The following is a 13,835-nucleotide window of genomic DNA, read 5'->3' on the forward strand; positions in this document are numbered from 1 at the left end:
AGCGGGACGTGATGTCCAGGGAGCGCGGGGCGTGATGTCCAGGGAGAGCGGGGCGTGATGTCCAGGGAGAGCGGGGCGTGATGTCCGGGGAGAGCGGGGCGTGATGTCCGGGGAGAGCGGGGCGTGATGTCCAGGGAGCGCAGGACGTGATGTCCAGGGAGAGCGGGGCGTGATGTCCGGGGAGCGCGGGACGTGAAGTCCGGAGCGGGGCGTGATGTCCAGGGAGAGCGGGGCGTGATGTCCGGGGAGAGCGGGACGTGAAGTCCGGGGAGCGCAGGACGTGATGTCCAGGGAGAGCGGGACGTGATGTCCAGGGAGAGCGGGGCGTGATGTCCAGGGAGAGCGGGGCGTGATGTCCAGGGAGAGCGGGGCGTGATGTCCAGGGAGAGCGGGGCGTGATGTCCAGGGAGAGCGGGACGTGATGTCCAGGGAGAGCGGGACGTGATATCAAGGGAGCGCGGGACGTGATGTCCAGGGAGCGCGGGACGTGATGTCCGGGGAGAGAGGGACGTGATGTCCGGGGAGAGCGGGGCGTGATGTCCGGGGAGAGCGGGACGTGATGTCAGGGGAGCGCGGGACGTGACGTAAGGGGAGCGCGGGGCGTGAGGTCCGGGGAGCGCGGGACGTGATGTCCAGGGAGAGCGGGGCGTGACGTCCGGGGAGCGCGGGGCGTGACGTCCGGGGAGCGCGGGACGTGACGTCCGGGGAGAGCGGGGCGTGACGTCCGGGGAGAGCGGGGCGTGACGTCCGGGGAGAGCGGGACGTGACGTCCGGGGAGCGCGGGACGTGACGTCCGGGGAGCGCGGGGCGAGACGTCCGGGGAGCGCGGGGCGAGACGTCCGGGGAGCGCGGGGCGAGACGTCCGGGGAGCGCGGGGCGAGACGTCCGGGGAGCGCGGGGCGTGACGTCCGGGGAGCGCGGGGCGTGACGTCCGGGGAGCGCGGGGCGTGACGTCCGGGGAGCGCGGGGCGAGACGTCCGGGGAGCGCGGGGCGTGACGTCCGGGGAGCGCGGGGCGTGACGTCCGGGGAGCGCGGGACGTGACGTCCGGGGAGCGCGAGGCGTGACGTCCGGGGAGCGCGGGGCGTGACGTCCGGGGAGCGCGGGGCGTGATGTCCGGGGCAAGGCAGCTTCATCCTGCCCCAAATCCAGTTTAATGTAACAGGGACGTCTTTACGAGCCACCTGACAATCACATATAATGTCTGTATCTACATGGACAGAAAGCTCCACCTCTACAGAGGGGGTCTACTGAGGAGCTGGACCCCCGTCCTGACACTGCTTCTACGCTTGATTGCAGAAAGCTGGAATGGTCATGGGGTGAAGCTACAAAGAGGCGGCCGCGTGACGGACGACATCCACAACCTCCAAGGCACAAGAAACACTTAGACCGGCATCGGCATCTCATGATATTCATCCACCCCCTCCTGCTCATCGAATATCGGCTGCACATCATCGCCATCCAACTGTGGAGAGGAGAGACAGTACTGAGGAGACGGAAGACTTACTAATATGTGCCTGGTATTGTACTGTATACTGGGATATCACACCTCACCTGTATTATACTGTATACTGGGATATCACACCTCACCTGTATTATACTGTATACTGGGATATCACACCTCACCTGTATTATACTGTATACTGGGATATCACACCTCACCTGTATTATACTGTATACTGGGATATCACACCTCACCTGTATTATACTGTATACTGGGATATCACACCTCACCTGTATTATACTGTATACTGGGATATCACACCTCACCTGTATTATACTGTATACTGGGATATCACACCTCACCTGTATTATACTGTATACTGGGATATCACACCTCACATGTATTATACAGTATACTGGGATATCACACCTCACATGTATTATACTGTATACTGGGATATCACACCTCACCTGTATTATACTGTATACTGGGATATCACACCTCACCTGTATTATACTGTATACAGGGATATCACACCTCACCTGTATTATACTGTATACTGGGATATCACACCTCACCTGTATTATACTGTATACTGGGATATCACACCTCACCTGTATTATACTGTATACTGGGATATCACACCTCACATGTATTATACAGTATACTGGGATATCACACCTCACATGTATTATACTGTATACTGGGATATCACACCTCACCTGTATTATACTGTATACTGGGATATCACACCTCACCTGTATTATACTGTATACAGGGATATCACACCTCACCTGTATTATACTGTATACTGGGATATCACACCTCACCTGTATTATACTGTATACTGGGATATCACACCTCACCTGTATTATACTGTATACTGGGATATTACACTTCATCTGTATTATACTGTATACTGGGATACTACACCTCACCTGTATTATACTGTATACGGGGATATTACACCTCACCTGAATTATATTGTATACTGGGATATCACACCTCACCTGTATTATACTGTATACTGGGATATCACACCTCACCTGTATTATACTGTATACTGGGATATTACACCTCACCTGTATTATACTGTATACTGGGATATCACACCTCACCTGTATTATACTGTATACTGGGATATCATACCTCACCTGTATTATACTGTATACTGGGATATTACACCTCACCTGTATTATACTGTATACTGGGATATCACACCTCACCTGTATTATACTGTATACTGGGATATCACACCTCACCTGTATTATACTGTATACTGGGATATTACACCTCACCTGTATTATACTATATACAGGGATATCACACCTCACCTGTATTATACTGTATACTGGGATATTACACCTCACCTGTATTATACTATATACAGGGATATCACACCTCACCTGTATTATACTGTATACTGGGATATTACACCTCACCTGTATTATACTGTATACTGGGATATCACACCTCACCTGTATTATACTGTATACTGGGATATCACACCTCACCTGTATTATACTGTATACTGGGATATTACACCTCACCTGTATTATACTGTATACTGGGATATCACACCTCACCTGTATTATACTGTATACTGGGATATCACACCTCACCTGTATTATACTGTATACTGGGATATTACACCTCACCTGTATTATACTGTATACTGGGATATCACACCTCACCTGTATTATACTGTATACTGGGATATCATACCTCACCTGTATTATACTGTATACTGGGATATTACACCTCACCTGTATTATACTGTATACTGGGATATCACACCTCACCTGTATTATACTGTATACTGGGATATCACACCTCACCTGTATTATACTGTATACTGGGATATTACACCTCACCTGTATTATACTGTATACTGGGATATCACACCTCACCTGTATTATACTGTATACTGGGATATCATACCTCACCTGTATTATACTGTATACTGGGATATTACACCTCACCTGTATTATACTGTATACTGGGATATCACACCTCACCTGTATTATACTGTATACTGGGATATTACACCTCACCTGTATTATACTGTATACTGGGATATCACACCTCACCTGTATTATACTGTATACTGGGATATCATACCTCACCTGTATTATACTGTATACTGGGATATCATACCTCACCTGTATTATACTGTATACTGGGATATCACACCTCACCTGTATTATACTGTATACTGGGATATCATACCTCACCTGTATTATACTGTATACTGGGATATCATACCTCACCTGTATTATACTGTATACTGGGATATTACACCTCACCTGTATTATACTGTATACTGGGATATCACACCTCACCTGTATTATACTGTATACTGGGATATTACACCTCACCTGTATTATACTGTATACTGGGATATCACACCTCACCTGTATTATACTGTATACTGGGATATCATACCTCACCTGTATTATACTGTATACTGGGATATCACACCTCACCTGTATTATACTGTATACAGGGATATCACACCTCACCTGTATTATACTGTATACAGGGATATCACACCTCACCTGTATTATACTGTATACAGGGATATCATACCTCACCTGTATTATACTGTATACTGGGATATCACACCTCACCTGTATTATACTGTATACTGGGATATTACACCTCACCTGTATTATACTACAGTGCTGGCCAAAAGTATTGGCACCCCTGCAATTCTGTCAGATAATACTCAGTTTCTTCCTGAAAATGATTGCAATCACAAATTCTTTGGTCTTATTCTCTTCATTTAATTTGCTTGCAAGGAAAAAACACAAAAGAGAATGAAGCAAAAATCAAATCATTGATCATTTCACACAAAACTCTAAAAAAGGGCCGGACAAAAGTATTGGCACCCTCAGCCTAATACATGGTTGCACAACCTTTAGCCAAAATAACTGCGAACAACCGCTTCTGGTAACCATCAATGAGTTTCTTACAATGCTCTGCTGGAATTGTAGACCATTCTTCTTTGGCAAACTGCTCCAGGTCCCTGATATTTGAAGGGTGCCTTCTCCAAACTGCCATTTTGAGATCTCTCCACAGGTGTTCTATGGGATTCAGGTCTGGACTCATTGCTGGCCACCTTAGAAGTCTCCAGTGCTTTCTCTCAAACCATTTTATAGTGCTTTTCGAAGTGTGTTTTGGGTCATTGTCCTGCTGGAAGACCCATGACCTCTGAGGGAGACCCAGCTTTCTCACACTGGGCCCTACATTATGCTGCAAAATTTGTTGGTAGTCTTCAGACTTCATAATGCCATGCACACAGTCAAGCAGTCCAGTGCCAGAGGCAGCAAAGCAACCCCAAAACATCAGGGAACCTCCGCCATGTTTGACTGTAGGGACCGTGTTCTTTTCTTTGAATGCCTCTTTTTTTTCCTGTACACTCTATGTTGATGCTTTTTCCCATCTACTTTTGTCTCATCTGACCAGAGAACATTCTTCCAAAACGTTTTAGGCTTTCTCAGGTAAGTTTTGGCAAACTTCAGCCTGGCTTTTTTATGTCTCAGGGTAAGAAGTGGGGTCTTCCTGGGTATCCTACAATACAGTCCATTTTCATTCAGACGCTGACGGATAGTACGGGTTGACACTGTTGTACCCTCGGACTGCAGGGCAGCTTGAACTTGTTTGGATGTTAGTCGAGGTTCTTTATCCACCATCCGCACAATCTTGCGTTGAAATCTCTCGGCAATCTTTCTTTTCCGTCCACATCTAGGGAGGTTAGCCACAGTGCCATGGGCTTTACACTTCTTGATGACACTGCGCACGGAAGACACAGGAACATTCAGGTCTTTGGAGATGGACTTGTAGCCTTGAGATTGCTCATGCTTCCTCACAATTTGGTTTCTCAAGTCCTCAGACAGTTCTTTGGTCTTCTTTCTTTTCTCCATGCTCAATGTGGTCACACAAGGACACAGGACAGAGGTTGAGGCAACTTTAATCCATGTTAACTGGCTGCAAGTGTGATTTAGTTATTGCCAACACCTGTTAGGTGCCACAGGTAAGTTACAGGTGCTGTTAATTACACCAATTACAGAAGCATCACAGGATTTTTCAAAGGGTGCCAATACTTTTGTCCACCCCCTTTTTTAGGTTTGGTGTGGAATTGTATCCAATTTGGCTTTAGGACAATTCTTTTTGTGTTTTTTTCATTGAAGACAAATTAAATGAAGAGAATAAGACCAAAGAATTTGTGATTGCAATCATTTTCAGGAAGAAACTGAGTATTATCTGACAGAACTGCAGGGGTGCCAATACTTTTGGCCAGCACTGTATATACAGGGATATCACACCTCACCTTTATTATACTGTATACTGGGATATTACACCTCACCTGTATTATACTATATACAAGGATATCACACCTCACCTGTATTATACTGTATACTGGGATATCACACCTCACCTGTATTATACTGTATACTGGGATAGCACACCTCACCTGTATTATACTGTATACTGGGATATCACACCTCACCTGTATTATACTGTATACTGGGATATCACACCTCACCTGTATTATACTGTATACTGGGATATCACACCTCACCTGTATTATACTGTATACTGGGATATCACACCTCACCTGTATTATACTGTATACTGGGATATCACACCTCACCTGTATTATACTGGGATATCACACCTCACCTGTATTATACTGTATACTGGGATATCACATCTCACCTGTATTATACTATATACAAGGATATCACACCTCACCTGTATTATACTGTATACTGGGATATCACACCTCACCTGTATTATACTATATACAGGGATATCACACCTCACCTGTATTATATTGTATACTGGGATATTACACCTCACCTGTATTATACTGTATACTGGGATATCACACCTCACCTGTATTATACTGTATACTGGGATATTACACCTCACCTGTATTATACTGTATACTGGGATATCACACCTCACCTGTATTATACTGTATACTGGGATGCCACACCTCACCTGTATTATACTGTATACTGGGATGTCACACCTCACCTGTGTTATACTGTATACTGGGATATTACACCTCACCTGTATTATACTGTATACAGGGATATCACACCTCACCTGTATTATACTGTATACTGGGATATCACACCTCACATGTATTATACTGTATACTGGGATATCACACCTTACCTGTATTATACTGTATACTGGGATATCACACCTCACCTGTATTATACTGTATACTGGGATATCACACCTCACCTGTATTATACTGTATACTGGGATATCACACCTCACCTGTATTATACTGTATACTGGGATATCACACCTCACCTGTATTATACTGTATACTGGGATATCACACCTCACCTGTATTATACTGTATACTGGGATGTCACACCTCACCTGTATTATACTGTATACGGGGATATCACACCTCACGTGTATTATACTGTATACTGGGATATCAGACCTCTCCTGTATTATACTGTATACTGGGATATTACACCTCACCTGTATTATACTGTATACTGGGATATCACACCTCACCTGTATTATACTGTATACAGGGATATCACACCTCACCTGTATTATACTGTATACTGGGATATCACACCTCACCTGTATTATACTGTATACTGGGATACCACACCTCACCTGTATTATACTGTATACTGGGATATCACACCTCACCTGTATTATACTGTATACTGGGATATCACACCTCACCTGTATTATACTGTATACAGGGATATCACACTTCACCTGTATTATACTGTATACTGGGATATCACACCTCACCTGTATTATACTGTATACTGGGATATCACACCTCACCTGTATTATACTGTATACAGGGATATCACACCTCACCTGTATTATACTGTATACTGGGATATCACACCTCACATGTATTATACAGTATACTGGGATATCACACCTCACCTGTATTATACTGTATACTGGGATATCACACCTCACCTGTATTATACTGTATACAGGGATATCACACTTCACCTGTATTATACTGTATACTGGGATATCACACCTCACCTGTATTATACTGTATACTGGGATATCACACCTCACCTGTATTATACTGTATACTGGGATATTACACTTCATCTGTATTATACTGTATACTGGGATACTACACCTCACCTGTATTATACTGTATATTGGGATATTACACCTCACCTGAATTATATTGTATACTGGGATATCACACCTCACCTGTATTATACTGTATACTGGGATATCACACCTCACCTGTATTATACTGTATACTGGGATATTACACCTCACCTGTATTATACTGTATACTGGGATATCACACCTCACCTGTATTATACTGTATACTGGGATATCATACCTCACCTGTATTATACTGTATACTGGGATATTACACCTCACCTGTATTATACTGTATACTGGGATATCACACCTCACCTGTATTATACTGTATACTGGAATATCACACCTCACCTGTATTATACTGTATACTGGGATATTACACCTCACCTGTATTATACTGTATACTGGGATATCACACCTCACCTGTATTATACTGTATACAGGGATATCACACCTCACCTGTATTATACTGTATACTGGGATATTACACCTCACCTGTATTATACTATATACAGGGATATCACACCTCACCTGTATTATACTGTATACTGGGATATCACACCTCTCCTGTATTATACTGTATACTGGGATATCACATCTCATCTGTATATACTGTATACTGGGATATCACACCTCACCTGTATTATACTGTATACTGGGATATCACACCTCACCTGTATTATACTGTGATATTACACCTCACCTGTATTATACTATATACAGGGATATCACACCTCACCTGTATTATACTGTATACTGGGATATCACATCTCACCTGTATATACTGTATACTGGGATATCACACCTCACCTGTATTATACTGTATACTGGGATATCACACCTCACCTATATTATACTGTATACTGGGATATTACACCTCACCTGTATTATACTATATACAGGGATATCACACCTCACCTGTATTATACTGTATACGGGGATATCACACCTCACCTGTATTATATTGTATACTGGGATATTACACCTCACCTGTATTATACTGTATACTGGGATATCACACCTCACCTGTATATACTGTATACTGGGATATCACACCTCACCTGTGTTATACTATATACAGGGATATCACACCTCACCTGTATTATACTGTATACGGGGATATCACACCTCACCTGTATTATATTGTATACTGGGATATTACACCTCACCTGTATTATACTGTATACTGGGATATCACATCTCACCTGTATATACTGTATACTGGGATATCACACCTCACCTGTATTATATTGTATACTGGGATATTACACCTCACCTGTATTATACTGTATACTGGGATATCACACCTCACCTGTATTATACTGTATACTGGGATATTACACTTCATCTGTACTATACTGTATACTGGGATATCACACCTCACCTGTATTATACTGTATACTGGGATATCACACCTCACCTGTATTATACTGTATACTGGGATATTACACTTCATCTGTATTATACTGTATACTGGGATATCACACCTCACCTGTATTATACTGTATACTGGGATATCACACCTCACCTGTATTATACTGTATACTGAGATATCACACCTCACCTGTATTATATTGTATACTGGGATATTACACCTCACCTGTATTATATTGTATACTGGGATATTACACCTCACCTGTATTATACTGTATACTGGGATATCACACCTCACCTGTATTATACTGTATACTACACCTCACCTGTATTATACTGTATACTGGGATATCACACCTCATCTGTATTATACTGTATACTGGGATATTACACCTCACGTGTATTATACTGTATACTGGGATATTCCACCTCACCTGTATTATACTGTATACTGGGATATTCCACCTCACCTGTATTATACTGTATACTGGGATATCACACCTCACCTGTATTATACAGTATACTGGGATATTCCACCTCACCTGTATTATACTGTATACTGGGATATCACATCTCACCTGTATTATACTGTATACTGGGATATCACACCTCACCTGTATTATACTGTATACTGGGATATCACACCTCACCTGTATTATACTGTATACTGGGATATCACACCTCACCTGTATTATACTGTATACTGGGATATTACACTTCATCTGTATTATACTGTATACTGGGATATCACACCTCACCTGTATTATACTGTATACTGGGATATCACACCTCACCTGTATTATACTGTATACTGAGATATCACACCTCACCTGTATTATATTGTATACTGGGATATTACACCTCACCTGTATTATATTGTATACTGGGATATTACACCTCACCTGTATTATACTGTATACTGGGATATCACACCTCACCTGTATTATACTGTATACTACACCTCACCTGTATTATACTGTATACTGGGATATCACACCTCATCTGTATTATACTGTATACTGGGATATTACACCTCACCTGTATTATACTGTATACTGGGATATTCCACCTCACCTGTATTATACTGTATACTGGGATATTCCACCTCACCTGTATTATACTGTATACTGGGATATCACACCTCACCTGTATTATACAGTATACTGGGATATTCCACCTCACCTGTATTATACTGTATACTGGGATATCACATCTCACCTGTATTATACTGTATACTGGGATATCACACCTCACCTGTATTATACTGTATACTGGGATATCACACCTCACCTGTATTATACTGTATACTGGGATATCACACCTCACCTGTATTATACTGTATACTGGGATATCACACCTCACCTGTATTATACTGTATACTGGGATATCACACCTCACCTGTATTATACTGTATACTGGGATATCACACCTCACCTGTATTATACTGTATACTGAGATATCACACCTCACCTGTATTATATTGTATACTGGGATATTACACCTCACCTGTATTATATTGTATACTGGGATATTACACATCACCTGTATTATACTGTATACTGGGATATCACACCTCACCTGTATTATACTGTATACTACACCTCACCTGTATTATACTGTATACTGGGATATCACACCTCATCTGTATTATACTGTATACTGGGATATTACACCTCACCTGTATTATACTGTATACTGGGATATTCCACCTCACCTGTATTATACTGTATACTGGGATATTCCACCTCACCTGTATTATACTGTATACTGGGATATCACACCTCACCTGTATTATACTGTATACTGGGATATTCCACCTCACCTGTATTATACTGTATACTGGGATATCACATCTCACCTGTATTATACTGTATACTGGGATATCACACCTCACCTGTATTATACAGTATACTGGGATATAACACCTCACCTGTATTATACTGGTATATTATTCCTCACCTGTATTATACTGTATACTGGGATATCACACCTCACCTGTATTATACTGTATATGGGGATATCACACCTCACCTGTATTATACTGTATACTGGGATATCACACCTCACCTGTATTATACTGTATACTTGGATATCACACCTCACCTGTATTATACTGTATACTGGGATATTACACCTCACCTGTATTATACTGTATACTGGGATATTATACCTCACCTGTATTATACTGTATACTGGAATACTACACCTCACCTGTATTATACTGTATACTGGGATACTACACCTCACCTGTATTATACTGTATACTGGGATATCACACCTCACCTGTATTATACTGTATACTGGGATATCACACCTCACCTGTATTATACTGTATACTGGGATATCACACCTCACCTGTATTATACTGTATACTAGGATATCACACCTCTCCTGTATTATACTGTATACTGGGATATCACACCTCACCTGTATTATACTGAATACTGGGATATCACACCTCACCTGTATTATACTGTATACTGGGATATCACACCTCACCTGTATTATTATACTGTATACTGGGATATCACACCTCACCTGTATTATACTGTATACTGGGATACTACACCTCACCTGTATTATACTGTATACTGGGATATCACACCTCACCTGTATTATACTGTATACTGGGATATCACACCTCACCTGTATTATACTGTATACTGGGATATCACACCTCACCTGTATTATACTGTATACTGGGATATCACACCTCACCAGTATTATACTGTATACTGGGATATCACATCTCACCTGTATTATACTGAATACTGGGATATCACACCTCCCCTGTATTATACTGTATACTGGGATATCACACCTCACCTGTATTATTATACTGTATACTGGGATATCACACCTCACCTGTATTATACTGTATACTGGGATATTACACCTCACCGGTATTATACTGTATACTGGGATATCACACCTCACCTGTATTATACTGTATACTGGGATGTCACACCTCACCTGTGTTATACTGTATACTGGGATATTACACTTCACCTGTATTATACTGTATACTGGGATATCACACCTCACCTGTATTATACTGTATACTGGGATGTCACACCTCACCTGTGTTATACTGTATACTGGGATATTACACCTCACCTGTATTATACTGTATACTGGGATATTACACCTCACCTGTATTATACTGTATACTGGGATATCACACCTCACCTGTATTATACTGTATACTGGGATATTACACCTCACCTGTATTATACTGTATACTGGTATATCACACCTCACCTGTATTATACTGTATACTGGGATGTCACACCTCACCTGTATTATACTGTATACGGGGATATCACACCTCACGTGTATTATACTGTATACTGGGATATCAAACCTCTCCTGTATTATACTGTATACTGGGATATTACACCTCACCTGTATTATACTGTATACTGGGATATCACACCTCACCTGTATTATACTGTATACAGGGATATCACACCTCACCTGTATTATACTGTATACTGGGATATCACACCTCACCTGTATTATACTGTATACTGGGATACCACACCTCACCTGTATTATACTGTATACTGGGATATCACACCTCACCTGTATTATACTGTATACTGGGATATTACACCTCACCTGTATTATACAGTATACTGGGATATCACACCTCACATGTATTATACTGTATACTGGGATATCACACCTCACCTGTATTATACTGTATACTGGGATATCACACCTCACCTGTATTATACTGTATACAGGGATATCACACCTCACCTGTATTATACTGTATACTGGGATATCACACCTCACCTGTATTATACTGTATACTGGGATATCACACCTCACCTGTATTATACTGTATACTGGGATATTACACTTCATCTGTATTATACTGTATACTGGGATACTACACCTCACCTGTATTATACTGTATATTGGGATATTACACCTCACCTGAATTATATTGTATACTGGGATATTACACCTCACCTGTATTATACTGTATACTGGGATATCACACCTCACCTATATTATACTGTATACTGGGATATTACACCTCACCTGTATTATACTGTATACTGGGATATCACACCTCACCTGTATTATACTGTATACTGGGATATCATACCTCACCTGTATTATACTGTATACTGGGATATTACACCTCACCTGTATTATACTGTATACTGGGATATCAAACCTCACCTGTATTATACTGTATACTGGGATATTACACCTCACCTGTATTATACTATATACAGGGATATCAAACCTCACCTTTATTATACTGTATACTGGGATATTACACCTCACCTGTATTATACTATATACAGGGATATCACACCTCACCTGTATTAGACTGTATACTGGGATATCACACCTCTCCTGTATTATACTGTATACTGGGATATCACATCTCATCTGTATATACTGTATACTGGGATATCACACCTCACCTGTATTATACTGTATACTGTGATATTACACCTCACCTGTATTATACTATATACAGGGATAACACACCTCACCTGTATTATACTGTATACTGGGATATCACATCTCACCTGTACATACTGTATACTGGGATATCACACCTCACCTGTATTATACTGTATACTGGGATATCACACCTCACCTGTATTATACTGTGATATTACACCTCACCTGTATTATACTATATACAGGGATATCACAACTCACCTGTATTATACTGTATACTGGGATATCACATCTCACCTGTATATACTGTATACTGGGATATCACACCTCACCTGTATTATACTGTATACTGGGATATCACACCTCACCTGTATTATACTGTATACTGGGATATTACACCTCACCTGTATTATACTATATACAGGGATATCACACCTCACCTGTATTATACT

The 13,835-nt window shown here is 41.5% G+C and overlaps 1 protein-coding gene across 5 annotated transcripts in view; it reads right to left on the reverse strand.

Moving 5' to 3' along the window:
* Positions 1-1,115: 1,115 nt before the first annotated feature.
* SLC4A2 (solute carrier family 4 member 2) overlaps positions 1,116-13,835 on the reverse strand; it is a 364,938-nt gene continuing 352,218 nt past the window's right edge. For all 5 annotated transcript variants that reach the window (XM_073677122.1, XM_073677121.1, XM_073677123.1 and 2 more), the window contains one exon: positions 1,116-1,464. In XM_073677122.1, coding sequence (XP_073533223.1) covers positions 1,384-1,464 — 81 coding nt within the window. In that variant the 3' untranslated portion in view covers positions 1,116-1,383. The remainder of the gene's footprint in view (positions 1,465-13,835) is intronic.

This window comes from Phyllobates terribilis, unplaced genomic scaffold (assembly GCF_046119375.1).
Source record: "Phyllobates terribilis strain yellow unplaced genomic scaffold, ASM4611937v1 Scaffold_4__5_contigs__length_816908805, whole genome shotgun sequence".
Lineage (NCBI taxonomy): Eukaryota > Metazoa > Chordata > Amphibia > Anura > Dendrobatidae > Phyllobates > Phyllobates terribilis.